We start from the raw sequence: 15,644 nt of genomic DNA, 5'->3' as shown, positions 1-15,644 counted from the left end.
GTGTAGTGCATACGGCCCAGTACATCACTGGGGCCATCCAAGACCTCTATACCAGGCGGTGTCAGAGGAAGGCCCTAAAAATTGTCAAAGACTCCAGCCACCCTAGTCATAGACTGTTCTTTCTGCTACCGCACGGCAAGCGGAACCGGAGCGCCAAGTCTAGGTCCAAAAGTCTTCTTAACAGCTTCTACACCCAGGCCATAAGACTCCCACACCCCTCTTTTATGCTGCTGCTACTTTCTAGTTGTTATCTATTCATTGTCACTTTAACTCTACCTACATGTACACATTACCTTGACTAACCTGTTCCCCCGCAATTTGACTCTACAGTCGTGGCCAAAAGTTTTGAGAATGACACAAATATTAATTTCCACAGAGTTTGCTGCTTCAGTGTCTTTAGATATTTTTGTCAGATGTCACTATGGAATACTGAAGTATAATTACAAGCATTTCAAAAGTGTCAAAGGCTTTTATTGACAATTACATGAAGTTTATGCAAAGAGTCAATATTGGCATTGTTGACCCTTCTTTTTCAAGACCTCTGCAATCCGCCCTGGCATGCTGTCAATTAACTTCTGGGCCACATCCTGATTTATGGCAGCCCATTCTTGCATAATCAATGCTTGGAGTTTGTCAGAATTTGTGGGTTTTTGTTTGTCCACCCGTCTCTTGAGGATTGACCACAAGTTCTCAATAGGATTAAGGTCTGGGGAGTTTCCTGGCCATGGACCCACAATATCGATGTTTTGTTCCCTGAGCCACTTAGTTATCACTTTTGCCTTATGGCAAGGTGCTCCATCATACTGGAAAAGGCATTGTTCGTCACCAAACTGTTCCTGGATGGTTGGGAGAAGTTGCTCTCGGAGGATGTGTTGGTACCTGTGCCTTCCCCGTAGCTCAGTCGGTAGAGCATGGTGTTTGCAACGCCAGGGTTGTGGGTTCGATTCCCACGGGGGGCCAAGTACGAAAAAAATGCTTGAAATGTATGCATTCACTACTGTAAGTCGCTCTGGATAAGAGCGTCTGCTAAATGACTAAAATGTAAAAATGTACCATTCTTTATTCATGCTGTGTTCTTAGGCAAAATTGTGAGTGAGCCCACTCCCTTGGCTGAGAAGCAACCCCACACTGTTGGTATGACACAGGACTGATGTTAGCACTCACCTTGTCTTCTCCGGACAAGCTTTTTTTCCAGATGCCCCAAACAATCGGAAAGGGGATTCATCAGAGAAAATGACTTTACCCCAGTCCTCAGCAGTCCAATCCCTGTACCTTTTGCAGAATATCAGTCTGTCCCTGATGTTTTTCCTGGAGAGAAGTGGCTTCTTTGCTGCCCTTCTTGACACCAGGCCATCCTCCAAAAGTCTTTGCCTCACTGTGCGTGCAGATGCACTCACACCTGCCTGCTGTCATTCCTGAGCAAGCTCTGTACTGGTGGTGCCCCGGTCTCGCAGCTGAATCAACTTTAGGAGACGGTCCTGGCGCTTGCTGGACTTTCTTGGGCGCCTTGAAGCCTTCTTCACAACAATTGAACCGCTCTCCTTGAAGTTCTTGATGATCCGATAAATGGTTGATTTAGGTGCAATCTTACTGGCAGCAATATCCTTGCCTGTGAAGCCCTTTTTGTGCAAAGCAATGATGACTGCACGTGTTTCCTTGCAGGTAACCATGGTTGACAGAGGAAGAACAATGATTCCAAGCACCACCCTCCTTTTGAAGCTTCCAGTCTGTTATTCGAACTCAGTCAGCATGACAGAGTGATGCTAAGGACCACTATTGTTTTCACTATATATTTTACCTCTTGGGGATGTCATTCGAAAACATAATGTTAACTTTCACTGCTAGGTGGATGACACACAGCTGTATATTTCAATGAAACATGGTGAAGCCCCAAAATTGCCCTCGCTAGAAGCCTGTGTTTCAGACATAAGGAATTGGATGGCTGCAAACTTTCTACTTTTAAACTCGGACAAAACAGAGATGCTTGTTCTAGGTCCCAAGAAAGAAAGAGATCTTCTGTTGAATCTGACAATTAATCTTGATGGTTGTACAGTCGTCTCAAATAAAACTGTGAAGGACCTCGGCATAACTCTGGACCCTGATCTCTCTTTTGACGAACATATCAAGACTGTTTCAAGGACAGCTTTTTTTCCCATCTACGTAACATTGCAAAAATCAGAAACTTTCTGTTCAAAAATGATGCAGAAAAATTAATCCATGCTTTTGTTACTTCTAGGTTGGACTACTGCAATGCTCTACTTTCCGGTTACCCGGATAAAGCACTAAATAAACTTCAGCTAGTGCTAAATACGGCTGCTAGAATCCTGAGTAGAACCAAAAAATTTGATCATATTACTCCAGTGCTAGCCTCCCTACACTGGCTTCCTGTTAGAGGAGTTCTCCCCCCTGCCTCCACGGCACACCCCACGCCAGACTCTCTGTGTGCTGCGCCTGGACTAAATCCTACTCCAGTGGCGCGTGTTGGAGGACCAGGTGGATCTGTGGTGGTTCCTTCCATGAACCTGCCTTTCGGTGTGCCTCGTCCTGGGCCTGGGCCTGGGGCTAGGCGGCGGGGGCCTCCTCTCCACCACCACCAGCCTGTCCGGGGAGTGGCACCTGGGGGTGGGCACCATGCTCTGCCTCCTAGTGCTGGCTGTCCTCCTCAAACAGCTCCTAAACTCTGCCGTCCAGGACATGAGTTGAGTTCACAGCCGGAGACGGATAGAGTTAATGATGAGTGGTGGGCGGGCGGACCCCCCCATATTAGGACATCCTCAGTCTCAGCAGGGCTTGTTCTGAGCTGTCCTAATATGGACACCGTAAATCAGGAGTTGTTATTTTGTATGTATCGGATTAATATCACAATTTGTGTCTGTATAGATTGTGTATTCTGCTTTTTTTTATGAAATGCAGGGAACAAAGTGACACAGCGTGCACAAACCTGAGAACTGTAAACAAGAAGGTTAATATTTTCTCCATGAGACTTTAGCCCCGTTTGTACCTGGTTCTAGAATGCGTCCTTTGTCCTTTGTCCACATTCTGATTGTGCCCACACATTCAGACAGTTGTAGACGCATTGTAATCTGATAGTGATCGGATCTTCCTGACCACCTCGGAAGGTAGTCAGACACGCTTAGTGCCTGGAAATCTTACACGTGTAGACGGATCTAGACATCTGAAACCATTTAGGGCACTATTCAATCAGTATCGCGGAAATTCAGCATGACAGCGGGATTGAAATTTAAAGGCAATGTTCCCATGTCTGTAATACTTCAGCGAATCATTATTATCCGCTTTCTAAAGTCATTGAGAGGTGGTACTATTGTGCCACCATTGACTAATGGCATCGATATGACTTAGTAAATACATGTAGATTATTTTGAAAGAACAGATGTCAAATAATTTGCAATCAGGGAGGGGAGGGACCAGGATATCTAGTCACAATGCGGACACATTGTACGGATAACAGACACATTACAATACCATGTGGGTAGACATATTTCTGAAAATGTGTGGGCATGATGAGAATGTGGACCAGATCAGGGCAAAGGAAGCATGTTAGCGCCAGGTGTAAAGAGATCAGAGATCATCAGAGATGTTAAAGTGGCTAAGAATATTACTGAAGATTTAACATTTTTCTACAACAGCAACGTTTCAATAAATGATTTACACAGTACATTATAATAAAGTTATCAAATCAATATCGATGGTAACATACAAGCATTGTTCATTTTTAAGGACTATCAAAACAACATCACTTGTTGAGCATAGTGTTAATTGGATCTTGCATCTTCAACATTATTAACATTTTACATGATATAAAAAGTGTCAAAAGACTTTATACAGTACCAGTCAAAAGTTTGGTCACAGCTACTCATTCCAGGGTTTTTCTTTATTTGTACTATTTTCTACATTGTAGAATAATAGTGAAGACATCAAAACTATGAAATAACACATACGGAATCATGTAGTAACCAAAAAAGTATTAAATAAATCAAAATACATTTTATATTTATATTTGAGATTCTTCAAAGTAGCCACCCTTTGCCTTGATGACAGCTTTGCATACTCTTGGTATTCTCTCAACCAGCTTCATGAGGGATGCTTTAAAAAATAAAGACAAAACTCTTGAATGAGTAGGTGTGTCCAAACTTTTGACTGGTACTGTACATACAAAGAAATCAAGGATATTTATTTTGCATTGCTGTCTTCAGAAACAGTAACAACTCATCTTCAATGTGGCTCAGGCTCATTTAGTCCCCCACTTGAAAAATGTCCCACTTTAAAGGAAACACTTTTAACTGTTAATGAAGCCTTCATAAACCCTTTTAATATGGGTTACTATGCCACATTTGGCAAAGAATCAGATTGTATGACCTATTATATCATCATGTTTTTACAGTATTTGCTTACAAATAAATTGTAAATCACTATATGTAGTATTAAAAACAAAAAACTACGTTTTGAGTGAGAAGTAGGCAATGGTATGTAGCTGAAAAATAAAGGAAATTCACATGAGCGCCACGATGCGTACTTCACCCATGCTCTACCAAGGTTTTCCAGCACACAGCTTTGACCTACTACAGTAGCTATGTTGGTCTATTGTACTTCAAATAATGTGTGTGCAGGTTGCTTAAGATTCAAACCTTCTCAAACAGCTTAATTAGGTATTTATGACATGATGAATGTTTTATAAAGCCTTTAAAGTATACAGTAATTATACAGTAAGTCGTTAAGTGGGACCGTGATCTTTTCTCAGTATCTCTGTCATCTTTCAACATATGCTCACCTGACCTGGGTTCAAATAGTAATTGTTTTCTTTAAAATACTCTGAGTGTTTTATTGAGCCTGCCTGGAGTGCCTGTTGGGTGGGGTTTTTCACTTTTGAGACTATTCATTTGGTTCAGCTGTGTCACACAAGCTCAATTAAGCACAGCTGAAATATTTGAAAGGAATCCAATATTATTTGAACCCAGGCCTGGTCTGGACAGCATTGGACTCTATGAAGTGAACCCACAACTGTCAGCCAGTCAACTGTTAACTATTTCTGTCAACCAGTCCTCAAATCACCTCAAATCAGGAGATCATCATCACTATCCTCTCCTTCCATCCCGTCGTCCACGTTACTCTCCGCCCTCGCCCTCTCGCTGGCCTGGATGTAATTATCCTCTATGAAGCCATCGTCGTCATCTGTATCCAACCCTCGATGGGTCCTATTACCTTCACCCCCTCGGCCTACCATGCCGTGCCCAGGGAAGGTCACCTCGTCTGGGCTGTACTGGCTGGCTGTGTCCCCCTCGGGGAGCAGGGAGTGGCGGTTGCTGGCCAGGTAGCGGTGGAATAGGCGGCACTTGACGGCCACCACGAGGAACAGGGAGACAGTGAAGGCGGAGGCCAGCGCTACAGCCAAGTAGGTAGAGCCTGCGGAGGAACCAGCCATGGTGGGGTGGACAGCTGTGGGATGCAGGGGACAGGAGAATGGGGTAAATTCAGAGAATAACCAGAGAATGTTCCAATATCCACCACACAAGCATACAGCGCCTTCAGAAAGTATTCACACCCCTTTGTAACAACAAAATGTTGAAAAAGTCAAAGTGGGATTAAAATGGATTTAATTGTATTTTTTTTGTCAATGATCTATACAAAATACTCTGTAATGTCAAAGTGGAAGAATAAAAAATAAATATATATATATATATATATATATATATATACAGTACCAGTCAAAAGTTTGGACACATCTACTCATTCCAGGGTTTTTCTTAATTTTTTAAAAACTATTTTCTACATTGTAGAATAATAGTGAAGACATCAAAACTATGAAATAACACATGGAATCATGTAGTAACCAAAAAAGTGTTAAACAAACCAAAGTATATTTGAGATTTGAGATTCTTCAAAATAGCCACCCTTTTCCTTGATGACAGCTTTGCACAATATTGGCATTCTCTCAACCAGCTTCATGAGTCACCTGGAATGCATTTCAATTAACAGGTGTGCCTTGTTAAAAGTAATTTCCTTCTTAATGCGTTTGAGTCAATCAGTTGTGTTGTGACAAGGTAGGGGTGGTTTACAGAACATAGCCCTGTTTGGTAAAAGGGCTATGTTCGAACAGCTCAAATAAGCAAAGAGAAACGACAGTTCATCATTACTTTAAGACATGAAGGTCAGTCAATACTGAAAAGAAAAACCCTGGAATGAGTAGGTGTGTCCAAACTTTTGACTGGTACTGTGTATATTAATGAAAAATAAAACACTAATATATTGAACCCTGAGTCAATACATGTTAGAATCACCTTTGGCAGAGATTACAGCTGTGAGTCTTTCTGGGTAAGGGCTTTGCTCACTTGGATTGCTCATTGTACAATATTTGCCCATTATTCTTTAAATAATTATTCAAGCTCTGTCAAGTTGGTCGTTAAGACATCCATTTTCAAGTCTTGCCATAGATTTTCAAGCCGATTTAAGTAAAAACTGTAACTAGGCCACTCAGGAACTTTCAATGTAATCTTGGTAAGCAACTCCAGTATTATTTGGCCTTTTGTTTTAGGTTATTGTCCTGCTGAAAGGTGAATTTGTCACCCAGTGTCTGGTGGAAGGCAGACTTAACCAGGTTCTCCTCTAGGGTTTTACCTGTGCTTAGCTCTATTTCATTTATTTTTATCCTAAAAAACGTCCTAGTCCTTGCCGATGACAAGCATACCCATAATATGATGCAGCCACCACCATGCTTTGCCACATTTTTGGCATTTTTTTTGTGCCTTATTACAAACAGGATGCATGTTTTAGAATATTTTATTCTGTACAGGCTTCCTTCTTTTCACTCTGTCAATTAGGTTAGTATTGTGGAGTAACTACAGTGTTGTTGATCCATCCTCAGTTTTCTCCTATCACAGCCATTAAACTCTGTAACTGTTTTAAAGTCACCATTGGTCTCATGGTGAAATCCCTGAGCGGTTTCCTTCTTCTCCGACAACTGAGTTAGGAAGGACACCTGTATCTTTGTAGTGGGCCCCCTTTTTCCCCCATCTGCCAATCAGTGCCCTTCTTTGCGAACCATTGGAAAACCTCCCTGGTCTTTGTAATTGAATCTGTGTACCTTATAGATATTTGTATGTGTGGGGTATATGTTAAACACTGTTATTGCACACAGAGTGAGTCCATGCAACTTATTATGTGACTTGTATAAAAAAAGTTTACTCCTGAGCTTATTTAGGCTTGTCATAGCAAAATAATTGAATACCTATTGAGTCAATACCTATTGACTCAAGATATTTCAGCTTTTCATTTTTTATTCATTTGAAAAGATTTCTAAAAAATATAATTCCACTTTGACATTATGGGGTATTGTGTGTAGATCAGTGACACAAAATCTACATTTAATCCATTTTAAATTCAGGCTGTAACACGACAGAATGTGGAAAAAGTCAAGGGGTGTGAGTACTTTTTGAAGGCACTGTATATTGAAGCAATGTATTGAGCATGCACCAATGTGCTAGTGTGGATATTGTAATGTAAGCATGTTTATTGTAATTTGATGATTATGAAGAGTTACTGAACATTGTATGGTTATTTTCCACTTTGTCCACACTAATACTGTATGTAGCCTATACCAAAACTATACGCTGTGCAAGTGATGTCGTCCTGTGTCATACTTCCGGGTCCTGTACCCTAATCTTTTGAATGGGCTTGATGTTTATATCATAACATTTGTTAAATGACATCACTTAAGATATGTATAAAATTATATTTGTGTTTGTGGATTAATTTATTTCTGCCAGAAGCCTTTTATAAAGTTTTGGTCCATTGAAGACCCTTCAAAAAGGCTACTTCCTGGAAGGCTACTTACTTCCTGGAAGGCTACTTCCTGGAAAATGCCACATCACTTTCAAAGTGTATTGTGTCAAGGTATGTCAAGGTATGCCCATGAACTGAAACAGTGTTATTTTTTCAACACTCAAAAGTGTAATTTGACACTGGATTGGTGGGACCCATATGTATAGTGCATTCGGAAAGTATTCAGACCCCTTGACTTTTTCCACATTTTTTTTATTCCCCTCATCAATCTACACACAATACCCCATAATGACAAAGGAAAAACAGGTTTTTAGACATTTTTGAAAATGGATAAAAAAGAAAAACGTAAATATCACATTTACATAATTAAGTATTCAGACCCTTTACTCTGTACTTTGTTGAAGCACCTTTGGCAGCAATTACAGCCTCAAGTCTTCTTGGGTATAACGCTACAAGTTTGGCGCAACTATATTTGAGGCGTTTCTCCCATTCTTCTCTGCAGATCCGCTCAAGCTCTGTCAGGTTGGATGGGGAACGTCGCTGCACAGCTATTTTCAGGTCTCTCCAGAGATGTTCGATCGGGTTCAAGTACGGGCTCTGGCTGGGCCACTCAAGGACATTCAGAGACTTTTCCCGAAGCCACTCATGCGTTGTCTTGGCTGTGTGGTGAGGGTAGTTGTCCTGTGGAACGATGAACCTTCGCCCCAGTCTGAGGTCCTGAGCACTGTGGAAAAAGGTTTTCATCAAGGATGTCTCTGTAATTTGCTCCGTTCATCTTTCCCTCAATCCTGACTAGTCTCCCAGTCCCTGCCGCTGAAAAACATCCCCACACCATGATGGTGCAACCACCACGATTCACCGTAGGGATGGTGCCAGGTTTCCTCCAGATGAGACGCTTGGCATTCAGGCCAAAGCGTTCACTCTTGGTTTCCTCAGACCAGAGAATCTTGATTTTCATGGTCTGAGAGTCCTTTAGGTGCCCTTTGGCAAACTCCAAGCGGGCTGTCATGTGCCTTTTACTAAGGAGTGTTCCTTTGTTATGAGACTCGAAATCCATCTCAGGTGCATCCTGTTTACATTGATCAACCTTGAAATGTTTCTACAACTTGATTGGAGTCCAACTATGGTAAATTCAATTGATTGGACATGATTTGGAAAGACACACACCCTGTCTATATAAGATCCCACAGTTGACAGTGCATGTCAGAGCAACAACCAAGCCAGGAGGTAGAAGGAATTGTCCAAAGAGCTCCGTGTCTAGGCACAGATCTGGGGAAGGGTACCACAACATTTGTGCAGCATTGAAGGTCCCCAAGAACACAGTGGCCTCCATCATTCTTAAATGGAAGAAGTTTGGAACCACCAGGACTCTTCCTAGAGCTGGCCGCCCGGCCAAACCGAGCAATCGGGGGAGATGGGCCTAGGTTAGGGAGGTGACCAAGAACCCGATGGTCACTCTGACAGAGCACCAGAGTTCCTCTTTGGAGATGGGAGAACCTTCCAGAAGGACAACCATCTCTGCAGCACTCCACCAATCAGGCCTTTATGTTAGAGTGGCCAGCATATTTGGCCAGTCATTATGGGGTATTGTGTGGAGATAGATGAGGAAATTGTTTTAACTAAATGTAACTAAATGTGGAAATAGTCAAGGGGTCTGAATACTTTCCGAATGCACTGAACTTTGTGAAGGTGTTAAATTTAAATGTAATTTAGGTACACTAGTGAATTTGCTTTGAGGATGACACAAATGAAATGCTTGCATTTGTCTGTTGACAGTGAATGACAAAAGAATATAAGAAAAAACTTACTGGTTGTTGAGGTAGGGTTATTATCATATTCCATCAGGAGTTTTCTTTTAAATGCTTGACTCTTCCCCAGGACTGATCCAGGAGGATGTGCACCTGCAATAAGTGCCCCCCCAAAACAAAAGGCCACGATGGCACTGCAACCCAGATGTTCCATGACTCTCCTGCAGAAACAGGAAGATTTGGGTGATATGATGAGCATGAAAGAATCTACTCATTCTACCTAATCCTTTCTGGAATATAACTGAAAAGGGTCCATCTTGTCACTGTCAGATGAAATGCAGACATTCGAAAAAATGAGCAAAAGGTAGAGAGTTAGTCCTAAAATGTTTACTATTCATTTTAATGCATAAACTGTACCTCTTTCTTTGGGGGGGAAAATCTGCTTTAATATTGCGGATATATGTATACATACACATACCCACATATATCTATCTATCTATATATATATAAACATGCATACATATACACATACAAATACACATACAAATACACATACATATACACATACATATACACATACATATACAGTTGAAGTCGGAAGTTTACATACACCTTAGCCAATGTCACGTCCTGACCAGTAGAGAGGATATTTTGTTATTGTAGTTTGGTCAGGACGTGGCAGAGGGTAGTTTATTTATGTATTACGGGGTTTTTTGGTCACTGGTCTATGTTTGTATTTCTATGTGTATGTTCTAGGGTCGTTTTTCTATGTGTAGGTTGGGTGCTGTCACGTCCTGACCAGTAGAGGGTGTAGTTGGGTCAGGACGTGGCAGAAGGGAGTGTGTGTGTTTTATTGTTTCAATGATTTTGGCCGTGTGACTTCCAATCAAGCACAGCTGTAGAGGGTTGTGGTTGATTGGGAGTCACACATAAGTTGCCTACGTTTCCTTTGTGTTTCGTGGGTAATTGTGCTTGTCATTGTGGTTGCACCTGACAGGACTGTGTTGGCTGTCATTTTTTTTTTTTTTGTGTGAATTGCATAGTGTTCGTGTATTAAATATGACGAACCCTAACTCCGCCGCATTTTGGTCCACTTCTTCCTCAGACAGCCGTTACAGAATTACCCACCAAACCAGGACCAAGCGGCGGAAGAGGAAGGAGCAGCAGGAGTACAGCGTTATGGACCAATGGACTTGGGAACAGATCCTGGACGGAGAGGGACCATGGACTCAGGCTGGGGATTATCGCCTCCCGCAGTGGGAGATTGAAGCGGCGAGAGCGGAGAGGCGCTATTACGAGGAGAGAGAGCGCAACGAGCGCGAGAGGCAGCCCCAATAATTTTTTTGGGGGGGGCACACGGGACAGTCGGTGGAGCTGAGGTCGGAACCAGAGCCAGTCGGGATGACATTGGAGGTGAGCGAGGGATATGAGGCAGAGACTGTGACGGGGTTAATGGGGAAATTAGGAGAGAGAGAGATGAGAGAGCTGCTAGTATGGTGCATAAAATACGGCATTCGCCCGAATGAGCGTGTCGTGGGAATGATGTCACCTGAGGCAGCTCTCCATCCTCGTCCTGAGGTGCGTGCTGGTTATCTGGTAAAGACTGTGCCTGCGCCCAGAAACAGGCCTCCTGCATGTCTTCCCAGCCCTGCACGTCCTGTGCCTATGCCCAGAACCAAGCCTCCTGCATGTCTTCCCATCCTGGTCAAGCCCGTGCCTCCTCCACGGACCAGTACTCCAGTGGGTCTCCCTATCCTGGTCAAGCCCGTGCCTCCTCCACGGACCAGTCCCCCAGTGGGTCTCCCTATCCTGGTCAAGCCCGTGTCTCCTCCACGGACCAGTCCTCCAGTGGGTCTCTCCACCCTGGTCTCTCCTGTGCCACCTCCTCAAACCAGGCCTCCAGCGGGTCTTCCCAGACTGGTGAGTCCAGGGCCTGCGCACAGAGCCAGGTCTCCGTTATGTCTCCCCAGCCTGGTGAATCCTGAGCCGGAACTGCCAGAGTGGCCAGACTGCCCGGAACTGCCAGAGTGGCCAGACTGCCCAGAACTGCCAGAGTGGCCAGACTGCCCGGAACTGCCAGAGTGGCCAGACTGCCCGGAACTGCCAGAGTGGCCAGACTGCCCGGAACTGCCAGAGTGGCCAGACTGCCCGGAACTGCCAGAGTGGCCAGACTGCCCGGAACTGCCAGAGTGGCCAGACTGCCCGGAACTGCCCGAGGGGCCAGACTGCCCTCCGGCCCAGCCCGAGGGGCCCTCCTGCCCTCCGGCCCAGCCCGAGGGGCCCTCCTGCCCCCCGGTCCAGCCCGAGTGGCCCTCCTATCCTCCGGTCCAGCCCGAGTGGTCCGTCTGCCAGGGTCAGCCCGAGTGGCCCGTCTGCCCGGTGCAGCTATCGGCGCCATCAAAGTGGGCAACGCCGAAGGTGGAGCGAGGTCCACGTCCTGCACCTGAGCCACCTCCAGGATAGGTGGGTTGGGGAGGGAGGGTGTAGCACAGTGCCGTCGGTGACGGCAGCCACCCTCCCTTCCCTCCCTTATTGTTTAGGTGTTATTTTTTGTTGGGGTATTGGGGATTTTCTTGTGTTTTCCTTTTTTAGGTGCATCCCGGGGTTTGCACCTTGAGGGGGGGGGTACTGTCACGTCCTGACCAGTAGAGGGTGTAGTTGGGTCAGGACGTGGCAGAAGGGAGTGTGTGTGTTTTATTGTTTCATTGATTTTGGCCGTGTGACTTCCAATTAGGCACAGCTGTAGAGGGTTGTGGTTGATTGGGAGTCACACATAAGTTGCCTACGTTTCCTTTGTGTTTCGTGGGTAATTGTGCTTGTCATTGTGGTTGCACCTGACAGGACTGTGTTGGCTGTCAGTTTTGTTGTTTTTTTGTGAATTGCATAGTGTTCGTGTATTAAATATGACGAAACCCTAACTCCGACGCATTTTGGTCCACTTCTTCCTCAGACAGCCGTTACAGGTGCTGGACTCTCAATTGGAAGCAGGTGTTTCTAGTTGCCTCTGATTGGGAGTCCTATAAATAGGTGTGTGTTTTGTTTGTCACTTGTGGGTAGTTGTTATAGAGCACTGCTTTTGTTGAGCCTGCTGCTCTGTTCCTGTCGTTAGTTTGTTTATTGTTTTTCCGTGGTGTTCTCATTTGATTTAATAAATATGTTGAGCACGCAACCCGCTGCGCCTTGGTCCCATTCTCTCTTCCACGACAGCTGTGACAGAACTACCCACCACAACAGGACCAAGCAGCGGAGGAAATCTGGCGAGGACCGGGGAACACGGCTGGTAAGGGAGCCCAAGAGGCAGCCCCAATAATTTTTTTGGGGGGGGCACAAGGGCAGTTTGGCGGGGCGAGGATGGAGCCCCAGGCCAGCTCCCCGTACCATTTTTGGGCAGAGACATACTGGACAGGTCCCGTGCTTTGGGGTGATGGGTGCTGTGGCGAGGCCGGGTATTTTCAGGCCGGGAACGTGCAGTACCAGCGTCCCGCATGTGCCAGGGGAAAGTGGGCATCCAGCCAGTAGGGGTGATGCCAGCCCTGCGCTCGAGACCGCCAGTGCGCCTCTACGGTCCAGTGTTTCCCGCTACACGCACTAGCCTTGAGGTGCGTGTCTCCAGGCTGGCACGTCCAGTACCAGCCCCACGCATCAGGCTTCTAGTGCGTCAACCCAGTCCGACTCGGCCTGTTCCCGCTCCCCGCACTAGCCCTGAGGTGCGTGTGCCCAGACTGGCACATCCTGTACCAGCCCCACGCATCAGGCTTCTAGTGCGTCAGCCCAGCCTCGCCAGTCTGGTGCCGCCAGAGCCGCCCGCCACTCGGGAGCCGCCTGAGCCGCCCGCCGGTCGGGAGCCGCCAGAGCCGCCCGTCGGTCGGGAGCCGCCAGAGCCGCCCACCGGTCGGGAGCCGCCAGAGCGGCCCGCCAGCCGGGCGCAGCCAGGGTCGTCCGCCAGCCGGGCGCAGCAAGGGTCGCCCGTCAGCCGGGCGCAGCCATCGCCGCCCGCCAGCCGGACGCAGCCAGGGTCGTCCGCCAGCCGGGCGCAGCAAGGGTCGCCCGTCAGCCGGGCGCAGCCATCGCCGCCCATCAGCCGGGCGCAGCCATCGCCGCCGGGCGCAGCTAGCCGGGCGCAGCAAGAATCGGGTTTGTCACTTGTGGGTAGTTGTTTGAGAGCACTGCTTTTGTTGAGCCTGCTTCTCTGTTCCTGTCGTTAGTTTGTTTATTGTTTTTCCGTGGTGTTCTCATTATTATAATAAATATGTTGAGCACGCAACCCGCTGCGCCTTGGTCCCATTCTCTCTTCCACGACAGCTGTGACAGCCAAATGCATTTAAACTCAGTTTTCACAATTCCTGACATTTAATCCTAGTAAACATTCCCTGTCTTAGGTCAGTTAGGATCACCACTTTATTTTAAGAATGTGAAATGTCAGAATAATAGTAGAGAGTGATTTATTTCAGCTTTTATTTCTTTCATCACATTCCCAGTGGGTCATACGTTTACATACACTCAATTAGTATTTGGTAGCGTTGCCTTTAAATTGTTTAACTTGGGTCAAACGTTTCGGGTAGCCTTCCACAAGCTTCCCACAATAAGTTGGGTGAATTTTGGCCCATTCCTCCTGACAGAGCTGGTGTAACTGAGTCAGGTCTGTAGGCCTCCTTGCTCGCACACCCTTTTTCAGTTCTGCCCACAAATTTTCCATAGGATTGAGGTCAGGGCTTTGTGATGGTCACTCCAATGCCTTGAATTTGTTGTCCTTAAGCCATTTTGCCACAACTTTGGAAGTATGCTTGGGGTCAGTGTCCAATTGGAAGAACCATTTGCGACCAAGCTTTAACTTCCTGACTGATGTCTTGAGATGTTCCTTCAATATATCCACTTAATTGTCCTTCCTCATGATGCCATCTATTTTGTGAAGTGCACCAGTCCCTCCTACAGCAAAGCACCCCCACAACATGATGCTGCCACCCCCGTGCTTCACGGTTGGGATGGTGTTTTTCGGCTTGTAAGCCCCCATTTTCCTCCAAACATAACGATGGTCATTATGGCCAAACAGTTCTATTTTTGTTTCATCAGACCAGAAGACATTTCTCCAAAAAGTACGATCTTTGTCCCCATGTGCAGTTGTAAACCGTAGTCTGGCTTTTTTATGGCGGTTTTAGAGCAGTGGCTTCTTCCTTGCTGAACGGGCTTTCAGGTTATGTCGATATAGGACTCGTTTTACTTCTATTTGCCATATATTTGTTACTGTGCTATTTCACAAAAGTTCTGAACCTATAAAAAAAAATATATATAATCATAATAAAAAATAAAAAATTCTTTAAAAAAAAGAAACTGTACCTCTTGATAGAACAAATGTAAAGTAATATTATATTCAACGTGCCACTTCAGCCACCTCTCGTGATTCTGCCATATTGTGCACTATGTCAAAAACACCCTGTCGTCACATGACCACCACATGCCTATAACTGACATTACTCAACAACATACTGTAGTCCCCTCTTCATATGGATTTTGGCAAATGACTTGTACATACCTGACATACAATGACGTTGATAGACTTAATATCTTTGAGATGTTATCTCGGCGGGTGTTTTTGTCCTCTTGTTTAGCCGACTGCAAGGAGACTTGTTGTGCTAAAGGTTGAAGGAAATGTCATTGTCTGTCCCACTCATAGCCTTAAAGAGACAGTTAATAAGTCACTTTATAACTGGGTTTGGTTTGTCATTCATTTATTCCTTCCTATCACTGTCCCTTAATTTAGTCAGCTATGTAAGACTCAAGAATGTGCTGGTAATTAGTTTAGCAATGGATGAAATGTATTCAGTGGGAAGAGTAGTATTTTCCTTGGAAATTACTTTCAGGTTGAAGCACTATCTGTTAAACCTTCAATTCAAGGCTTGAATTAGCACACAAAGAGTTATTCAGTTTATTTTCAGTGTGCTTTGCCCATTGTTGGTCATTTGAGAATAATGACTTCATCAATTGTAAATCTGTGGCTTGAAATTGAGGAACATTCCATTTGTTTACTTTACAAATTCAGCAGTTCAGCGTTATAACCAGAAGGTGGCAGTACACTTACATGTGCCATTGCTTGTGTCCAAG

The 15,644-nt window shown here is 45.1% G+C and overlaps 1 protein-coding gene across 1 annotated transcript; it reads right to left on the bottom strand.

The window, feature by feature from the left end:
* Positions 1–2,877: 2,877 nt before the first annotated feature.
* LOC106598605 (type III endosome membrane protein TEMP-like) lies at positions 2,878–15,214 on the bottom strand. The gene is made up of 3 exons (XM_014189634.2): positions 15,076–15,214; positions 9,606–9,766; positions 2,878–5,454 (listed from the first exon to the last, which is right to left on the bottom strand). Exons 2-3 carry the CDS (start codon positions 9,757–9,759, stop codon positions 5,072–5,074), a joined length of 537 nt encoding a protein of 178 aa, XP_014045109.1. The 5' UTR covers positions 9,760–9,766; positions 15,076–15,214; the 3' UTR covers positions 2,878–5,071.
* Between the last annotated feature and the right edge of the window lie 430 nt (positions 15,215–15,644).

This window comes from Salmo salar, chromosome ssa03, assembly GCF_905237065.1.
Source record: "Salmo salar chromosome ssa03, Ssal_v3.1, whole genome shotgun sequence".
In the NCBI taxonomy this organism is placed as follows: domain Eukaryota; kingdom Metazoa; phylum Chordata; class Actinopteri; order Salmoniformes; family Salmonidae; genus Salmo; species Salmo salar.
The sequence above is the reverse complement of the archived record's forward strand: the minus strand, read 5'-3'. Positions and strand labels throughout refer to the sequence as shown.